The sequence below is a fragment of the Triturus cristatus genome, chromosome 7, assembly GCF_964204655.1.
Source record: "Triturus cristatus chromosome 7, aTriCri1.1, whole genome shotgun sequence".
Classification (NCBI taxonomy): Eukaryota; Metazoa; Chordata; class Amphibia; order Caudata; family Salamandridae; genus Triturus; species Triturus cristatus.
In genome coordinates, this window is record NC_140590.1 from 1,079,151,903 (window position 1) to 1,079,173,683 (window position 21,781).

Here is a 21,781-nt window from a genome sequence, read left to right on the forward strand (position 1 = left end):
AGTGTTCTGCAGTGTTATCTCCACTTCTGCAGTATTCCCTCCCTCATCCATCTCTGTAGTTTACCCTCCACCTCTGCAGTGTTCCCTCCACCTCTGCAGTGTTCGATCCATCTCTGCTGTGTTCCCTCCACCTCTGCAGTGTTCGATCCATCTCTGCAGTGTTCCCTCCACCTCTGCAGTATTCGCTCCACCTCCACAGTGTTCTCTGCACCTCTGCAGTGTTCCCTCCACCTCTGCAGGGGTTGATCCATCTCTGCAGTGTTTGATCCATCTCTGCAGTGTTCCCTCGACCTGTGCAGGGTTTGATCCATCTCTGCAGTGTTTGATCCACCTCTGCAGTGTTCCCTCCACCTCTGCAGTGTTTGATCCATCTCTGAAGTGTTCCCTCCACTTCTCCAGTGTTCTCTCCACCTCCACGGTGTTCTCTGCACCTCTGCAGTGTCCCCTCCACCTCTGCAGTGTTCAATCCATCTCTGCAGGGTTCCCTCCACCTCTGCAGTGTTCGATCCAACTTTGCAGTGTTCCCTCCACCTCTGCAGTGTTCCCTCCACCTCTCCAGTGTTCGATCCATCTCTGCAGTGTTCCCTCCAACTCTGCAGTGTTCTCTTCACCTCCACGGTGTTCTCTGCACCTCTGCAGTGTCCCCTCCACCTCTGCAGTGTTCGATCCATCTCTGAAGTGTTTCCTCCACCTCTGCAGTGTTTGATCTATCTCTGAAGGGTTCCCTCCACCTCTGCAGGGTTCGATCCATCTCTGCAGTGTTCCCTCCACATCTGCAGTGATCGATTCATCTCTGCAGTGTTCGATCCATCTCTGCAGTGTTCCCTCCACCTCTGCAGTGTTCGATCCATCTCTGCAGTGTTCCCTCCACCTCTGCAGTGTTCGATCCATCTCTGCAGTGTTCCCTCCACCTCTGCAGTGTTCGATCCATCTCTGCAGTGTTCCCTCCACCTCTTCAGTGTTCTCTCCACCTCCACGGTGCTCTCTGCACTTCTGCAGTGTCCCCTCCACCTCTGCAATGTTCGATCCATCTCTGAAGTGTTCCCTCCACCTCTACAGGGTTCGATCCATCTCTGCAGTGTTTGATCCATCTCTGCAGTGTTCCGTCCACATCTGCAGTGTTTGATTCATCTCTGCAGTGTTCTCTCCACCTCTGCAGTGTTCGATCCATCTCTGCAGTGTTCCCTCCACCTCTGCAGTGTTCTCTCCCCCTGAACGGTGCTCTCTGCACCTCTGCAGTGTCCCCTCTACCTCCGCAGTGTTTTGATCCATCTCTGAAGTGTTCCCTCCACCTCTGCAGTGTGCGATCCATCTCTGCAGTGTTCGATCCATCTGTGCGGTGGTACTTTCATTTCTTTATTGTGCCTCCACTCCTGCCATATCCACTTCATTTTTGTAGTGTACCCTCGTCCCCTATAGTGTTTATTACACATATTCTTTGTTACTTCAAGTGCTTGAGTTTTCCCTCAAGATAAGCAGTCTTCTTTTCACATTTGAAGTGCCACCATCTTTGTTGTTGTGTTCTTTCTACTTCTGTAGTGTTATTTCCATATTTGCAGTGTTTCCTCCATCTCTTCCTTTTTCTATTTATGTTTCTGTTATTCTTGTTCTATGCATGTTTACACTACCATACTCCGTCTGCAGATGCACCTGCATCTAATAATCCCTCCATCTTCCATGCTTATCTCCACATGCGTTGTGCATTTGAACTACGTTACCTCTCCGCGGATGCCTCCAGCCCTAGCCAGACTGAGAGCTCCCTGCACTACTGTCGTGCGGGTCTTTGGCTAATGACGACAGTCAGTCACGACTCGCAGCCAGCTTGGAAGAGTTTTGGAATATATGATGTTACTTAGCAGACCATTACTTCGCAAGTTTTTACTACGATGTTTTTAACATCGTAAATACCATTGCTACGCAAGATTTAACTGCGCATGCTTTTAGTTCGCAAATACATTTAAAAGTACTAAATATGCATTTACTTCGCAGTATATTACTAAGTATACACCTTCTACGCATTTTTTATTCTTTTACCCTTACCCTCATACACTACATTTACCTACACTACCCAAACACCACTACACTACACTAAAACACTAAACTACACTACACAAACACCACAACACTACCCTTAACCCAAATACACTACTCTACACTACATAAACACAACCCTAAAACCTAAAAGACAACCCCCTGCACCACCACACTACCCCAAACCCAAATACACTACTCTACACTACATAAACACAACCCTACAACCTAAAAGACAACCCCGTGCATGACCACTACCCTAAACCCAAATACACTACTCTACACTACATAAACACAACCCTAAAACCCAAAAGACAACCCCCTGCACGACCACTACCCTAAACCCAAATACACTACTCTACACTACATAAACACAACCTTAAAACCTAAAAGACAACCCCCTGCATGACCACTACCCTAAACCCAAATACACTACTCTACACTACATAGAGACAACCCTAAAACTTAAAAGACAACCCCCTGCACAACCCCAAAAACTACACTGCCCCAGTTACCTCTCTCCTCATGGTCCCTCGCTTCACCGTGCTTCCTCTCTTTTCCTGCTTCAGGCGTCGTCAGAGCTGTACGTCGATGTTTGGAAACGGAAGCGCCTCGTTTTCCAAACAACGATGTGAATACTCAGCAAAGTAATTGACTTTGGTAAGTAATGGTATAGTGCTAAGTAACAGTATATGCGAAGTAGAAGTAGGCAAACTTAAAGCATGCAAAGTAAAAAATTCTGCTAAGTAAAAAATGCTTAGTACTGGTAGGTCGTAGTAGTGGCCACGAAGTAATGGTAGATTACCAGAGTTTTCTGGTGCAGTCCTAACCCCTCTTTACGGCCTTGAATACCAGAAATCTCTGAGAAAAATTTAAAGCTGGCTCTTCTTGACACATATATACTGGTTAATATTTCATATTTAATTAGGGTAAACAGATTTCGAGAAGCAAAAACCGGGACAGGCCAGCCATAGAAGCAGGACTAAAGGGTGCCAATGATCACTGAATATCTGGCCTGTGCCCATTGTGTGTGCGTAAAGTCTGAAATTAGCGTAATTTATCTTTTTTCTTTCAGGCAGAGCAGGACGAGGCCAGAAGTAAATGTAGCCTTGTAATTGGGTGCTTATATATATAGTTATATAAATAGGCACACATTTATAAGGCTACGTTTACAAAACATTAGTCTTGGCAGGCAGGACCTTCCCCCTGTGCGCTCCCCCCCTTCACTACTTTGCCTCCTCTCTGCTGGGCGTATGTAGCTGACCTCCTCCTGTGCTTTCTGAATCAAAAAGATAAATTACATGAGTTACTTCACTTGTCAGAGGAGCTGAGCACATGTTACACTTCTGTTTTGTAGGATGAGCTGACACTTGTGAAGTAAAGTGTCGGAACATCAGGACAGTCGTCCAAAAACCGGGACTGTCTAGGGAGATCCGGGACGTCTGGTCACCCTATATTCTATAGAGGTGGAGAGCCACTAACGCTCGAGACAGAAGACTGGCTGTCGCTGAGCTTGAGGCCCTCTTGGATCTTCGATCCCAGATCCAGCGGAGAGTTTGTGTGGTATCTGCCTCCCAACCACGCGCTAACCTTGTACACTAAGATCTAAAGGCAAATCAATGGCCTTTGATGAAGAGGTGCTGGAACAACTTTCAGAGTTTGGGTGCTGCCATCAATGTTGTGTGACTGGAGTAAAAGGAAGGTGTTCAAAACAAGTGTAGCAATTGAGCCACACCCCTTCAGTAGGACAGTGATAAGGGTGTGGTATATTGCCGGTGGTGCAGTATGGAGGACTCTGTCACACATTTATTGCTAAAACATCACGTGATAGGGCACAGTCATTTTCAGACAGCACATTTTCCATTGAAAGGGCCACCAAGCCAGCGCAATATTTATCATTATTTCATGCAACACAACACAGCAAGGTACCTTGCTGCACTGTGCTGTGTGAAATGGAGAGGGCAGGAATGCTCCATATATATCAAGATATGACACATTCTTTCTCTCTTCCAGGGCTGGCGCACAAACTGCTGCCCTTTGCCAATGTAGGCACCCTGCACCATGGTGCAAGGGTTCCTGCATTGTGGGCAGGATTGTTTTTGTGCAGGAAGGGTCACCTTCTTGCACAAAAACAATCCTCTAAGGTTTTTTCTTCTTTCTTTGAGTGCCGCATAATGGAGCTCACATAGAAAGAGGTAAAAACTAGGCCTGGGCGAAGCACTACGCTACGCTCGCGTAGTTTGCGAAGTTCGCGCTACTTCGCACTACGCGAACTGCACGTAGCACAGTGCGAACACGCGTAGCGTAGTGTTGCGTAGTGCTGCGGTCCTTTTTTGCTTGCTCGCGGTCCTCAACGTCAAGTTGGCGACCGCGAGCAAGCAAAATGACATCCTGGCGAGACTTTTTCCTTGTTCGCGATCGCGAGCATGGAAAATAAACCTCCCGGCGAGATTCCCAACGCGAGAAGGTCAGGTTTCTCATTGCGAGGGGTCGCGTATGCTCGCGACCGCTCGCGATGAGAAACTACCAGTTCGCGTTGAGAAAGCTGCAGCTCGAGGAAAAATCTACTCGAGCAGCAGAAAACTACAGCTCGCACTGTGCAAGATGCCATTTTCAATGATTGCACAGTGCCGGTTGCTTGTCCGCACTGTGCAATCATTGAAAACAACATCTTGCACAGTGCGAACATGTTACTTCGCAGTTCGCGAAGTGCTACGCGTAGCTCGCGTAGTGCGAACTTCACTTTGCGTAGCTTTGCGAAGTGCTACTTCGCGAACTACGCCCACCCTTAGTAAAAACAAGTACAAATTACGCCTCCCAGGGAAGGTGTAGCATTCTGATACATTCCCAGGTCTACCAGTATTGGTAAATGAGGGAATGCTCCAGAATTCATCGATGGATGCGCGGGAACACCCACCCTCCAACCATGGAATGCCTCCCTGGGGCAGAGTAACACAATGTAGCGACTTGCACTATCTTGAGTTACTCCAGATTTACCAAGCCACACAGAGCCACACAAGGTGGCCTCGCGTGGCTTGGTAAATCTCATTATAGATTTTGTGTCCACCTGGGCCCCCTTGCGTGGTGCAAGGGTGAGGCAAAACCCTTCATAAATATGCCCCTAAATATTCAAGGACATTCAGTTTTACTGATAAAACGATAATGCACGCAAAAGATAATGTGTAGAAATTGGGTTCCACAAAATATTTATCATTTGCGTATCACCAAGTAATATGCCTTGATTTGTTTTGATCATATTAAAAGCTATATTTCAATCATACTTCATAATTACTAAAAATAGGGCTTCATTTGTGCTTTCCGAACTGATAATATATTTTGAATACTTTGTACAGTTCATTTACAAGTATTTAAATTTTGTTGTATGTTTGAAAAAATTGACATACTGCAGTCTTTCCTTTCACACTCCCTGTGCACCAGCAAAATTATCTCAAAGTTCACCTTGCAAAATGCTCTCACTTTATAGTCAGATAAAGTAAAGATATCACCAATCTCCTTTTGACACAATAAAGAGCAATTCGACAAAAGACATACCCTCACATATGACTCAGTCTTTGACCCCACAGCAAATGTGACATAATGAAAACAAAATTGAAAGGCATTTTTATTCCTCAGTCACCGTCCGAACTCCATCCTGGTAAATCTGGGGATGCTGCAGTACCCTTTGGAATCCTAGATCCATCGCCTATGCATTGATGTAAATACCAGAAAACCTGGGATTGAGCCCAGCTTCCACTTTGAAACGAATTGGATAATCCTAGACAGGGGTGTAACCAGGCGTGGCTCGTGCAGTTAAGAGCATTGATGTGGGGGGTGGGGGGAGTCGACAGACAACGAGAAAAATGTAAATTAAAAAAGTGTTTTTAGGTTTTTTAAATTTAAGTTTCCCTTTTCGTCGTCTGTTGATTCCCCCCCTCCCCCACCACACTTTCCTGCATGTGCTACCATGCCTGGGTGTAAAGCAAATCCCTGCAACCCCATAGGCAGAGGGCTGCCTCTACCCCATTCAGGGAGCCCTCCCAGCCGTTCAAGAAGCCCAACACAGCCCATGGCCAATGAACATCTGTTAGATATAGGAGGCTCAGGTTTCCCTCATCGCATTCTGCAGGTAGCCCCATCATTTAGCCTCACGCCAATGCCCTAGGCAAACATTGTTTTTCACCAAGCCTCCTTTTTTGTTCATTACTAAATATGCAAACAACTTGAAATAGTTGAGTTCTGTCAGAGCGCTGCACAAAAAAACTCCTCTGTTTGTTGCTCAATGTATAATAAGAATCTAGGCCACAAGTAGGGTGCACGTGACAACTGACTTGTCTTAGTTCACTAATGATAATAGGATTGTTGGCAGAGCAGGGTGGCATAAATGTTTCCAAGTTCATGTTTAAGAGCTATTACTTTTGATAAATGTCTCTTAATGGAGTGCTATTATCTGATGTAATAAGGTGAAACACTTGCTGCATGTTAAATAAATACACTTTTTTGAATTTTGAAGAGATTTCCTCATATTTTGCATAATGTGTGCTGCATGATTTACATTACAATTATTTCCAAGGCATGTGCATGAGCTTGTAGAGTCAAGTCAGATCCCTGCCTCATCCCTACTCCGGCTCTCCCTGTACATTTGTTGGCTCACCTGCCTCTAATCTAAACACCTCTGGACCATGAACAGTAGGTGCATGCCTTGGTCCCAGAACTGTGAGAGGTGCAAAGTTCATTGCTGGTGTGTATCTATGAATCCAGTCACACTTGTCAGGCTCTTTTTTTTTTCTTTCTTTTTTTGTCCTCATTCGCCAATACCCATAACGTGCTGACCGTCTATGCATTCCCCTTTGTCAATAGGCTAGGATAACGTGGGCTCTTCCCTCGGATTCTCTCGATGCCCTCAGCCCGTAGCCTAGAGGGGTATGTTATCAAACCAAAGAGCACTTCCCATCTATTGATTTGGGGAGGTTAGGTATCAATCCAGATTGTTAAAAGGCCTTATGGACTCTCTCAATGCTCATAAACCTTTGGCATAATCATAGGACCAAAAAAAAAAATGTATCTCCACAGCAACAGCAAGTCCCAGTATGTAATCTTTTTCCTGCTACATACTCTGGCCATGTCCATTTTAGATGTTTCATATAAGGAAGTTAGCCAGTCCGAATGAGTGGGAGGGGCAGAATCTACCCAATGTTTACAAATTTGTCTTCTTGCCAGTAGAATTGAGCAACAAGGCACGAAATACGGTGGCGGATAGCAGCCCTACAAAGCAAGAGTGCGTGTGGGCGGCTGTCCTCACTCCCCCGCCATTTCGAGTTTATAAACTTAATAACGTCGGTTCCTCTCAAAAGGCGAGAGACCTCATTTGAGGTGTTACTTCCTCTTATTTCCCTAATTGGGAGGAGGACGTTTCTACAACTGGGAACTACAGTGGTGAGAAGTCCTGAGGAAAGCCGGGTTATTATTTAGTGCTGGCTGAAACATGTCAACATTTATACAGAGTGGGGGGGGGTTGAAACCTCATTATAAGCTCTCCAAACCTATCACCCACGTTTCTTGTTCTTTTTAACTCCATTCTGGGCACCTAATATTAAAATTGGAATAAGGTCTTCCCAGTATTGGTTTTATATCACTGTTTGTCACTGGTTCTGCACTTTCAACTCACCGTTGGTTCCACATTATTTTGTATGTTGTATTTGTTTTTTCCCCTCCCTTATTGCTCCACCTCCATGCGTTTGGCTGGCGCGGAGGTGTAGTAGCAGCCCTATGATGAAGCATGACACAGCTTGCTGTGTAAGGGCAGTTTTACAAAATTGGTGTATCTCCCACACACTTATTGGTCTTCATGAAAATCTGTTTTTATCCCTCTTCTTTGTGTGATATTCAATTCCTGAGCGGGAGGTCAAAGAGGGATATTCCTCTCACCCCTCTGTACTTTGTGTGTTTTGCCCTTTCACAAACCCCTTTTGGTCAGGGTGAAGAATATCTCCAGCCACCTCCCCCAATCTAGTAGCCAAAATAGTTGTATAGATTTTATAATCGGCATTTAGAAGTGATATGGGCCGATAAGACCCACATCCGGAGGAGTTTTTACCCGGTTTCAAAATAAGGACTGCAGTAGCATCATTCCATGTTACCAGTGGGCTGATACCATCCATAAAGATTTTGTTGAATAGGACAGTTATTGTTGGTATTAAGCTCTCTCCAAGTGAACGATATAGTTCTATTGGAAGTCCATCCGGGCCGGCCGCCTTGCCCCTTTTCCCACTTGCCGATGCTTTCCTCACTTCCTCTTGTGTAATGGGCTGCCCCAAATCCAGTTGTTGTTTGGAGCTGATAGGTGTTAGAGCGATATTCTCCAGCCAAGATTTTGCCTTGGAATTATCGTCTGTGGAGGTCTCTTTATATATTTCCTGGAAATAATCCAGGAAGGCCTCTCCTATTCCTACATCTGAAAAGATGGGGGGTTATCCATTACCCACTGAGATCTCCTTAATATGGTTCCGGAGCTGGTCTGCCTTGATCTTCCAAGCTAGTAATTTTCCAGCTCCTTCCCCATACTCAAAATGGGCCATCTTGCTCACTTCCCACCTACACATAAGCCGCCCCTGGAGAACCGACTCCATTTGTTCCTTCAATTTCCTTTTGATTTCTTGATCTTCCTTCTGACCGATTCCCTCTTGGGCATTTAGTTTTAGTTCCACCTTCCTCATTTCTTCCTCCAAACCCCTAATCTCTTCTCTATATTTCTTACATCTATAGCTTGCCCTATTAGTTATTATACCCCTCCAAAAAGACTTGAGAGCATCCCAAACTGTCGTAATGCCTGCAGTTCCCAAGTTGATCTCTAAAAAAGGGTTTGTTTCTCGAGAGAGGAAACTCAACTCATTTTCTTCTAGTAAGAGAGTACGGTCAAAAGACCACGCTCTGGCCCGTTGGGTACCTAGGCTCTCTAGCGTCAGTAGAAATCTGGAGTGGTCAGACAAATGCAATGGCAAGTATGTTATATCCTTTACTTTATCTCTGAGAGTAAGACTAATCAGAATGTCGTCAATCCGTGACTTGTGTCTATACTTAAGATTCCTAAACGATACACCCATCTGTTGCCCTGACCTTTCTCTCCAGATATCGCTAAGGCCTGATTGCGACATTATTGTTAGGAGGGATATCCTTGATCTCATAGAAGAGATTGCTCTGCTATTGGGGGATTTATCCAATTTAGGATCCCAAAAAAAATTGAAATCTCCTGCCCATATCACCGGCTCGGGGAAGTCCAATAAGTACGAGAAAATAGTTTGGAGATTAGAGGGATCGTCATGGTTCGGGCCATAATAGCCGACTAATGTAAAAAGAACCTCTCTAACAGTGACTTTCAGTATTAACCATCTTCCCCCTGGATCACCCTTATATTGTAAAATCTGTGCTTTGGCTGATTTTTTAAAAAGGATCCATACCCACCTAATATTTGCTGTCTGATCAGTACATACGTAGGAGTCCACCCACTTCTGTGATTTCAATATATGTCTCATCTTTGCCTCAAGAAGATGTGTCTCCTTGATGACCAGGACTTGGGCGGGGGAATCTCTCAGATATTGTAAGATTTATCTTCTACGCGACCCCACCCTCAAGCCATTTACGTTCCAGGATAGTATCTGCAGAGAATTCATTTAAGGAAGTACTCCACCTTCCAGGCCCTCCTTAAGGTGAAGCAACAGTTACATCTTGATTTTAACCCATCAGTCAATCCTAACCTAACTAAAAGTTTCTGGTCAACATAACCTATGATAAATATGACGAATGAGGTGTTTTTATTATTAACTATCCCCATGTGCTCCCATACCCCCCACCCTACACCCCCCCACCCTACACCCCCCCACCCTGCACCCCCCTTGGAGAACCCAACCCCTATTTACCTGCACTGGTTGTTGTCCAGATATGGCGTCTGTAGCCTCCTTCTCCTCTACCTATTTACTCCCAATGTGTTACCCACCTTAAAAAAAAACCAAAGAATAAGGGTGCCCCTAGATATATATTTGTATGCATAAACCCTTTTTCCCCCTTTTTACCTTTTTAATAAGAATTTTGTTTCCCTCTTTCTTTCTTTTTTTTTCCCTTCTTTTCCTCATTGTGTATATAAAATGTATATATACATATATTATCTACTGCCGGTCGCCAGTAGATAGTTATAGTTAGGACCGTGTTTCCATAGGAAATCTGAAAATTCTATTTCGAAAAACTTTGGCGCCGGTTGACGAATCCTCGCGAAATTTTCAAAACGAATGGGGCACTCCGCTCAGCTCCTACCCTGAAAGTCTCGGGGTGATTCGTCAAGCGGGGGCTGAGAAAAAATGGGGGTCCCAAAACATGTTTTCCCCATGCATTTTCCCATAGGACCTTTAGTCGAAGGTACAGCCCGAAAGGCTGAACAGAATTACTTGAAATTTGGCAAAGAGGTAGTCCTCAGGTCAGGCATGTGCCTTTTGCATATATGGTGTCAATCTGTTCAGTAGTTCCTGAGAAAATTGCATTTAAAAGTACATAAATATCTATAAGCGCAATTCTGATTGGAGGTTATATGTCAGTCAACATTCGAATCGGTCGAAATCAGGAAGTGTCGGCCGCCATTTTGTGTGTTTAGTGTGTGACAGTGAAAAAGAAAGGTGGAGAACATGAAACGGGGGCAGGGTAGAGAGTTCCTGACCCCCTAGCCTTTGTCAGGGGGTCCCTGAAGTACCCCGAAGGGTGAAAAAAACATTTTATTTTATTTTCAAAAATTCGCGGGGTGCGCGCACGGTGCGCGCACGGTGAAAAACCTTAAAAAAAAAACATTTTAAACGAGACATTCCATATTACAGGATACAGTCAATCTATAACTATATACATAGGTAGTTTATTGTAAAATAAATATATAAAAAATATACATATATAACTTAGCATTTAAAAAACCTTACAAATTCACTTAAAAAACCATAGGTTTCACACACGTTCTAGTTAGGAATTAGCATTTAAAAAACCTTGCAAATTCACTTAAAAAACCATAGGTTTCACACATGTTATAGTTAGCTGGACATTTCACTCGTAAAAAACCAATGAAATTCCCCCGTTATAGTTAGTTCAGATAACTATAACTCGCGCGACCGCCACTCTATCACAAGGATGATGTCATCAGTGATGTCATGAGTGATGCCACTGACCATGTCATGAGTGATGTAATATGTGACGTCATGAGCAGTGGATTGCGGGCTCGCGAGTTATAGTTATCTGAACTAACTATAATGGGGGAATTTCATTGGTTTTTTACGAGTGAAATGTCCAGCTAACTATAACATGTGTGAAACCTATGGTTTTTTAAGTGAATTTGCAATGTTTTTTAAATGCTAATTCCTAACTATAACGTGTGTGAAACCTATGGTTTTTTAAGTGAATATATATAGATATACATACATATAGATATATGCTTTTTTCTTCTTTTCCTTTTCAGGCTCATGAGACATCCTCAACTTGCAGAATTCAGTCCATGACACCCTCTTATTACAAGTTTAGGACTGGTACTTGCCCATGAATATCAGCTTAATTCAGCACTATCTGCTGCATGACTACTGCCAAAAAGTGCTTGTTCCCTCTTCAAATTTGGGAGGGTTCATGGAAGAGTATAACACAAGACTTCCATGAACCCAGCTCCATGTTGCCCATTGTCTATTTTGCCAGATAATCCGAACTGTCAATACATTTCCAGATATTGTGATAAAATAGTGTCATTCTTTCAGGGATTCTAAGTCTGCCTCTCCCAATGCACCATCTTCTCAGACTCCCTTTTGTATGCAGCACAACTGCAAGTGTGCTGAAGAGGCTCTCCTAATGCTGGTCCTGTATTTGAGTACCTGTGGTGGACCAAGTGTAATTAAGTACCTACAGCTTCATTTAGTGGTTGATAGTATTGTAACTTTGGTATAAAAACCGAAGTCTACCTCAGCAATCCACAGCCCTATTAGTCCTATTAACCATCGTTAGCTTTTCTCCGCTTGATCAAGAGAGCAGTAGAAGTTGATAGGCTCATTAGTGGAGCCGCCACCAGATCTTCAATTTAGTGTGCTATGTGTTTGTGTTGACGTTTTTGGAAATGAAGGCCCCTACCTCTAAAAGAAAGGCTGCCTTGCAGTGCATGGCCTTCTTTGACAGTGTGGGCTTCCAAGTGTGCCTTAGGGAAAGGGGGAAAACCTGTAATACAAGCAAAACACTTGACATGTGGGCACTATCAATTTAACCCCACTTACCAGTCAGTTCTCAGTACCCACAATTATAATGGGTAATTTCAGCATGCAGCAAGGTCACAGTGGAATTTTTGTCATGAAATATTCTCTCCAACATGGCTCTTCCTGTAGAGACAGTCACACTGAGGGTCGGAAGTGAAATATGCACATTTTTAAACTTCATATCTTAGACTCCTGTAGTCTATTACAGTATATTCTTGGTTACGCTGCTAATCTATCACATACATTTGTGATACTCAGAATAACTTCTGACACTATAATAGCATAACAGCTTTCCCTTTGGGTCTACCTTGGCACATGTGGACATTTACAGCTATAGGCTTAAGGACATTTCATAGGGCAAGTCCACTGTATGAGGCATGGCCATATGATGAACAGTTCGACCAACCCTCGAACAGCAAGGCCTACCCCCAACATGTTCAAGAAATCAGTTCACACCCTGATCATTCACTCAGCCTGCAACAATATAGAGTTCAAGCTAGAATGTGTGTTCATGAGTGGTGCTGGGTTCTGCAATCAACACACAGAGCAGTTGCTTATTCGTAATGAACCAGACCTTGAAGCTCTCTACAATTCAGGCAAAAACTGAAGATGCACCTCTTCAAGAACACTACCTCTGAAACAACCTTTTCTACCCCATGACCTCCCACCCTGAATGTGTCTTGCAAGGCTTTTTGCCTCCTGTTCAGTGCTCTGTTGATCGTTGGCTACAGCTGTGCAATACAAATACCAATACATGCATAAATGTATAGGTATCGATGACTTTTTATTGTGTGACATTGATCGCTCCCCTTTACGGTTTCTAGCAAGATTTAGCCCTATAGCTTCTGATCACTTCCAGAGCTGCCACTGAAAGCATGAGATTGTTAGATACTCTTACAATGTTGTTGCATGGTTGTCAGAGGAACAGAGAGCATGGTCAATATGGACTCAGTATCTAAGATTTATAGTTATGCTTATCAATGAGTATACTCAGGTAAGAGACTAAAAGCAACTGTCCAGTCCTTTGCTGCACTTTCCAGTGTCATAGGCTAACTATTATCTCCTTTCAGTTTTTCATAGAAGGGCACCATCTTGTCTCTCTGTTCATCCAAAATCCAGGTTTCTATTATGTATAGCTGTAATCACATTTGATCCCACTTTTCCAGTGTAAAGTCTTTGTTTTTGTCCTTAATCATACTCCAAACGCTTGTACTTATTCCACACTAAATTCTTCATTTTTCAGTTTCCAAACATTCATTTTGGCAGAGTCTGCCAAAAGCTACAAACAATAGAAGCCTGGATTTTTGATTAACAAAGAGACAAGATGTTGCCCTCTTACAGTAAAACATTGAGGTTCTATATTGAGTTTTGTGGGCAGTCATATTGAGAATCAATTGGGATTTTGACCTGTGCAGTCTAAAAATCACAACTGCCACATTTTTATATTGTATTACCTCCTTTATCTACTCTCCATACACTGTATCCTGTGCATGTTTTGGTGGGAAAATGTGTTTGCCCACTTCCAGGTACTTACCTCAACCCTCTCCTGACAATTCAATTATGGTTATAACATACAAGCAACTCTACACATGCACACGCTCACTCTAACATTACCAAACAATCTATGTCCTGCTACAATCTCAGATCAACCAGCTTCCACACAGATCGCCCACATACTTTTGTTTCCCACAAAACCACTTCAGGCATCATCAGTCACTTATCAACCATTCAGGATAAACCACACGTCTACCCTCTTCGTGTTTCTGCAGCCTTTCTTTTCCCTCCATGGCAGGATGGATCTAGGTCCAGGTGTTCACCAAAGCTAGGATCAGGTATTGCCGCCTCTTCAACTGTAACATGCCAATACCTTTTCTTCCCTAAAGACATAATCCTTCCATCGCCCCTGCCTCACAATCATGGAAATATGTTCCCCAGCAACCCCCATAAAACAGAGCTATTACTCCTTCACTCTTGTGGTAGGGCTATTCCCAGAAAGAATATCCTGACACCTGCCTCAATGCATGTGTGACTTGATGTGCTGTGTGTGTTTGTGTTTTATAGGAGGATCAAGACAAACTACTTCATAGTTTCACTCGCATTCGCTGACCTACTGGTGTCTGTGGTGGTGATGCCTTTTGCAGCCATTGAGCTGGTTGAGGAGAAATGGGTCTACGGGGAAATGTTCTGCCTGGTCCGAACCTCTCTTGATGTCCTGCTGACAACCGCGTCTATTCTACATCTGTGCTGCATCTCACTGGACAGGTGAGGGCATGAGCATCCACAACAGTTCCAACTGTGAAATACCTTGAACTCTTTTGGGAAAGGTAATTTTTCTATTTAGATTGATGAAACAATGAGTAGAGGCTACCCTAACGGCTCTTGGGATTACTTTCAGTTACTCTAGCCAAACCCCCACTAGTTCAGGTCTTTCCCTACTCATGCTTGGTACTGTAAATATTTAAAACTCTGGCTGACAATTATTGTAAAACTTGTACATTTTTAAATACAATTATATTTTAAAGAATACACTTATTTAAGGATTGAAGGAAAGGTGATGCATGGGATATATAACAAAATGTGTGAACAGAAGTGGATCACAAACATGTAATAAGTTTGTAATAGACTATGTTGTACTTTATTACTAAATTAGAAATCTAGAGTGAAAAATACACACTAGACCAAATCACACATGCTCTCCATTCAGCTGTATGTTGATAGTCATACAGGCGAGTGATAATTTGGATAAAGTCTTATGTGGTGTGATCACTGGTTCGTGTTGTGCTTATGTCTGCTGCCCATATTACTAGTAGAATCTTGTGGGTCACCAATGCTGCTGATTATACACATATTTGCAGGCAAATGCTTTTAAACAATGTCTGTAATTAATGTAAAATATTGCAGGGTGAAGTGTGCATAACATTTAGTTGATCAACATTCTGATTGTGTCTTGAGCAATTTAGTCTCGTCATTGGTCACTGCTATGTATGGCATGGACTACTGTTTATATACTCTGGTTTATGATACATCTGCTGAGCACAGCAGTCAATGGGCAGGGGTCAGCTTCTAATTGCCTTACTTCAACAATGTGACAGCAACATAGGTTCTTTCAGGGTCAACTTATTAATACCATCAAGCATTGAGACCACATAAATTGTGGCCTTCAGGAGTTAATCAGTAAAGCAAATAAACCATTGAAAACACAGCTGCTAATGTGTCTCTGCTTAATTTGAAGAACATATATACACATTAATCAATTAAGGTGCTACAATGTCGAATCAGTGGCAGTGTGGTGCTTGTGTGATGATGTGTAGTAATGTAGGGCTATAACAATTTGGGGCATTCTATTTTTCATGATGAGCTGAAGATGATTTGTTGCTAGTCCCTGTTCAGCTGACTCCTCAATTTGATTTGATAAATTTTGACCAAAACTGAAATATTTGTTGATGTTTTGACCCCTCCCGGGTGAGTTTTTGGTGTCACCATCAAGAAAGCTAAAATAGAAGTGGTAGCGACCCTAGATTTAACACTTAAGCAAAGGTGCCAATAAATGCACAGGATGTTTGCTAGAAATGTGGGAATTGATCTGGTGAACTACAAGACTTCAACCGGGGTTTTGGAGGAGTGGTGTAGGAAACTTTGATCCTATAAATTGCTGCCATTGGTTTGAGGAAAATGCTAACACGATGCGCGACCTCGATCATCAGGTTTATTAAAACATTTAGTGATGGGACAGCTTATTAATCACTAACTGGCACATACACAGGTGGCTTGGTTCAGTGAAGTGAAGGTGCCACCCTTTGACTTTACAAAAAGCTAAAGAACTATGCATACATGAACACCTTCTGGTCTGTAATGAATCTAATTGACATTCTTGAGATAAAACACTTGTTGTGTATTTTTTTCCTCAGTTCTGTTCTTATTACTTGCAAAGAGATGACAAATATCTTACTGATAACATTGTATCATGTAGGATCAATATTCCGGAACTGAAAGAATTTAAAAAGAAAATATGTTTTAATATTTTAAAAAGTGCTTGTGCGGGAGCCCAAGGACTCACCAGGATGGTTCTATCTTAATTTACACTCACTTACAAATCATAGGGAATCCTTGTGGCTTTGGAGGGGCCAATGGAACTTTTCCACTGTAGACAAATTAAAACTTTTCAAATCAATTCAAACATCTATGACATTTAGAATTTGCAAGCAGTCAATGATGAGAGGCTGTAAACGTTTCAAAACCTTTATTTGTCCTAAGGTTGGAGTATCTAGGTCCCTTTATTTAGATTAGTAAGTTTACAGAAATATAAAATAGAATTTGTTGAGAGTCAGCATTAGAAAATTATAACAGTGTTCTATAAATAAACCGTAAACTAACTAAAGGATCTATTCTAAATAAAACCCATGAAGAGTTCCTCTAGAAATCAGAAAAGAACACCACATAAAGAGTAGTTCTGGAAACTCAGCTGAGTTCCCTACAGCTGCAATAACAACCATAAATAAGAATGTGATATTTGCAATAGTGTTAATCACCAAGTATCCAAGTGTACTCACCTTAGAGAAATAGCTAAAGAAACCAACTCTCCATAAAGAAGAATTTCAGAATAAGTAGAGACATCCACCAGTGAGACCACTGGAATAGGAGTCTGAGTCTAAGTTGGAGAAATCAGTGAATTTCTGTCTAACTACCTAGGAACACTCATTATTATGGATTTATACTTTTATTACATTTCATTAGGCATCCTCGGTTGATATCCAATAGGAATAGCTCATGAGATGGTGTCGCCGGTCACGCGATGCTCCTTCTTCTGATTCCCACAGTCTGTACCCTCTTTGCCATTAGTTGATACAATTTATTTAATACCTGTTACATGAAGGAAGGTTCTCATGAGAACCCTCTTCCCTAAGCTAAAGGATGCTCTATGAACTTGATGCATAAAGAATAGCTAGTCATTAATATGAAAGCATCTATCAATGTTATTTGGAAACATCATTCATGAAGTCTCTAAGTCATGATTTCACATAAATGGTTTAAAGGCTCATTGTATTCTAACACATGATCTAACATGGGGTGAGGAGCTGAAGAAACACGATGTTACGGTCAGCTCATTTCTGAAAGATGGCACCAATGCTAAGCAGTTTTCTAAATCTCCCATTCCTGTAACTGTGAGCAAGAGCCAAGTGGGAAGACTTTTGAGCATGTTAATATACACATTAAGAAATGGTTGTTTAGTGCAAACAACATTCTCTGAAACACACATCAATATACATATATTTAGTTTCTGTATTTTCACCATTTAATTTACAAGTGTTCTAAACATTATGCATTTTTTTCCTTAAATCATTTCCTACATTATCATTTAGCATTCTGAGTGCAATTCTAGAGAGGTGAGTAAGTCGGTTTTCTAAGTTTGTGGTCATTTCTCCCACTATCTTAACTTTAACTTGCAACTTTCTCATTTATGAGCTCAGTTGTTGTCCATTGGAATAATGCATTCTGCTTAGTTTGTGTTTGTGTTTAATACGGCTGGTAACACTTCAAGCATGGATGTTGTATACAGAATTGATATGGTACAAGAGACTACATTGGTTTACATGAACACATGAACAAACAATAGTGAAACATTTATGCATGGCTAGTTAAGCAATGACAATGTAAGGATCAAGTGTCGAGTATATCACATATTTCCAGGAATTAACCTGGAATTTAGCAGAAAGTGATTGCTGGAAATGGAAAGCAGTTTATCAGGAGAGACCTGTTTGGTTGTGTTGGTGCTCAAGAATCATCAAAATGAGTCTTAAGTGCTGCCTTGAACGGAGAGAAGGATAGCGAGGACCCTTGCTCAGTTTGGAAGGAGTGCCAGTGGAGGGGCCCTAATGGGAAGAATAATCATGATCTGTCCCAATTGGTTTGCTGGTTCTCCTTCTAGGAAGCCCAACCTTTGCCTTTCAGCTCCCTGAGGGTACTGGAGGCCAGCTGGGAAGACCCTTTAGAAGTACTTCCAAGGACTGGGTACAAGGGAAGCTGGATCCTAGGCACAAGTAATTACCCAGGCGGACACAGCAAATTGTTTGTCCTCTTCTATCCTTCTTCCAAATTTAGTTGTATTCTGAGGAGTTATAGGCGGGCAGCTTTTCTTAAAAGAGCCAGTAGCCAGAGACTGGTGATAACTCCTGGTTCAATCCTATGAACAATCTTAGAGTTAAAACTGTTTTTTCTCCAGCACATCCTATTGTTTTTCTGTAACTGGTGGTCTTTCAGGATGGCAAAACTCTAGTGGCTGTTTGTGGAGTTCTTAATCCCTACCCTGGGGTTGTATTATTGAAATGAGGGTACTTCCCTTGAGAACCAATTCTGGTTGCTTGTGAGGCAAGGTCCCTTCCTGTAGAGAAAAGAGGCAGGTTAGTTGGGAACACATCTCCATCAAAGGATTTCCCCACAGTTTACCATAAACTTGTCAAATGTCCAGGCACAATACTGGTCTTTGTGATGCCACATCCTGTTTCTGCATATTGTCCTGTGCTGTATTCCAAGATAAGTAGCAGTGGGTGGCCTATTATTTACTCTTCCCTGCCTTCCTTCTAGCAAGCCTAGATTATTGTTCTCTCCCAGGAAAGGTGGGTAACACCTCATCAAAGAACTAAGTAGCTCCGCTGAAGAAAAGAGAGCCTCGTCAGAACCACATTAATATCTCTCCAAGTCTTTAAGGAATAGAAAATCAAATTTTAATAAAATAATATTTGTGTATATTTTAAAAAAAATCTATGATTAGCAAACAAATTGATTTCTTTTTAATGAGTAAAATGGTGTGTGAATGATTCCTGTAGCTATTTAGTAATCCTACATATGTAAATTATGATTTCTATTCATTAGTGGGCTTTTAATATAGGAAAGAGCTACCACCTCCTAATATAGTGAAAGACAGCTTTTCTATCCTGTCACAGTAGGGACATACCAATCAATAAAGCATGTTACATGCTCGCACATTATAATCCCAGACTTTTGCTTGCTTCAAATCTCTAATTCCAGGTAATTTAGATAAATTGGGTTTTGAAACATGTCAAACTGGTTCCTTTGAAATGTGCTTGATGACATTTTGCTCACAGTTACACTACGCACAAGGTCGTGCTTATAAAGTAACCGATGTGGGTGGTATAAATCAACACGGCAGTCCACATGTGACTTTTGCTGTTATTCCACAGGGATTCTTTTTACCCCAGTTACTTTTGCCAATATTAAATATATCAATTGGAGTTAGCCAATGTTTCACCATGCTTAATGGTCAGAGCACAAGAATAGGGAACTGTTTGGCAGTTTGCTTGTGCCCAGTGTCAAACTAGGACAGTGAATCCTGCCTCATAAAAGGGAAATATCTGGAGAGACCTTGGAAAAACGGTGAATATCCCCTACAGAGAGTTAGGATGAAAATAAATCAAGAGCTGAGCCAATTATACAGAGAGGGTAATGTGTTGCTGGCATGGGGATTGAACTATTATGTTGACTGCAGTTTATAGTAAATTGTTCTAAGGCAAGGGTACAGGTGGATCTTTTTTTGTTGAGGTGATGAATTTCAGTACATGTGATTGCACCATTTTTCAATGTGGAGGGCGTAGAAACCAGATTGCAGAGAATTGGGATGGCTAGGTATTGAGTTGATTGACCACTAAGTGCTCAAAAGTTGTAGATAAAAATGGGAACTGAGTGACAGACTGGTTTTTAAAGAGTGAGGAAAGGGCAGAGTTGTTTTTTTGTTTTGTTTTGTTCTCCGAAATTGTAAAACGTTGGTCTATTAACTGAGAAATATGGAAGCCCCACTCAAATAATAAATACCATCCTTTCCAGGGTGAACCACAAAAGTCACTAGTAAGTAGGTCCTTTTATTTGCACAGTTGATACAAACCAGTTCAGTACAGAAATCATAAGAATTCATAACAGTTAATGGTTAAATGAATAAAAACTAGATACATAAAACAACTTTGCATCAATTAAGATTAATTTAAAACATTTTTAAAACGCAGACCAGGCTTCTAAAAAAGCCTATGTGTAAACAATGCAATTATTTGAGCCAGATGTACCGTATTATCAATATTCCGACTGTTCTTCCGGTGATGGGCCAGTAATCACCTGAGAGAATGGTACAGAATGTGCAAAGTGCAGCGCGTCTACTGAGAAGAGGACAATCCTCAGTGTCGGCAGTGCCCTTGAGAAGGACAATACTTGTGGGCCAAGTTCAGAAAGTGCAAAGTGCAGTGCATCCATCTTCGATAAACCTCAGTGTCAGTGCTTGCCCATAAGAGCAAAGCATATGGACCTGATGTCAGAGGAGCAAAGGAGAACGAGGATGCTGGGCTTCAGCTGGTCAATTCCAGTACAGCATCTGGTGCACCGGGTGCAGCGTGCAGGCTGGCTTGTGCCACTTTCTTTCCCACTAGCGCAATACATTTTACCAGCCCGTGGTTTAACTGCAGGTCCCCAAGCTTTAAGCCGGACAGTACTACCTGTCTCCGGGCGTGAATCTCTCTTTAGTTAAAATGAGCTTTGAGCAGAGAGACCTTTCCCTAGCAGCTTTTTGCAAATGCAAAGCAATTGCGACAGTTTCTCTGTTCTTTTGTCCCATAAGTGGCAGGAGGATGAGATTGACTTTCTTTGCTAAGGTGGAAGAAATTGTAAAAAGTTGGCTTATTAATTGAGAAATGTGGAAGACCCACTCAAATAATAAATACCATTCTTTTCAGGGTTAACCACAAAAGTCACTAAATAACCCTATGCTTAACCCTCTGGTAGCTTGGCACAAAATAATTCAGTTTTAACTAGGATCAAAGTGTAAAGTATTCATGCAGCACTCACAAAGCAATAAAGTGACAACACAACACAAGAAGAATCTGAAACTAATTTAGAAAAAAGGGATTAGTTTCAATAAATATAATAACAACAAAAATTCACTCAGTAGAACCAGAGTTATGAATATTTAGAGTTTTAGGCAAAAAATAGCACCAGAAAGCACAAAGTGCCACATGCAGAAATTTGGTAAACAGGAGGAGGTGAAAGTCCCAATTTCAGGTCAAAGGTTGGATGCAGGGACCAGGGGCCATATGTACGACCGCTAGAATTAGTTACTCACAATTTGTGCACAATTGCGACTCTCAAATTGCGAGTCACTAAATCTAATGTACGCAAAAAACTAGCCACCAAATTGTGAGGCACAAATGACTCAGATCGCTATTAGCAATGTGCAAGTTAGTAACAAGTCTATATAGCACCAACAAAAAGCAATTTTTGGTTGTAAATAGTGACAGCAGTTTAATAAAAATAGCAGAAACACTATCAGGGACAGCAGAAGGATCCCGAAACAGGAAGTGGTTTCCCTGGAGGATCCTGATCAGCAGTCGGAGCACATGGTAAGGTGTAGCAGCACAGACCAACATCGCAGGCATGTTCGAAACATGCTACCAAAATGGCTAGCATGCACAGTGAGAAGGCAGCAAGGGAGCATCTCTACA

At 42.0% G+C, this 21,781-nt stretch overlaps 1 protein-coding gene across 3 annotated transcripts in view; it reads left to right on the forward strand.

Annotated features, from left to right (window-relative positions):
- The window catches only part of HTR4 (5-hydroxytryptamine receptor 4), a 1,182,210-nt gene that overhangs the window by 475,815 nt on the left and 684,614 nt on the right, over window positions 1–21,781 (forward strand). For all 3 annotated transcript variants that reach the window (XM_085618193.1, XM_085618195.1, XM_085618194.1), the window contains exon 4: window positions 14,346–14,546. In XM_085618193.1, the coding sequence (XP_085474319.1) occupies window positions 14,346–14,546 (201 nt within the window). The remainder of the gene's footprint in view (window positions 1–14,345; window positions 14,547–21,781) is intronic.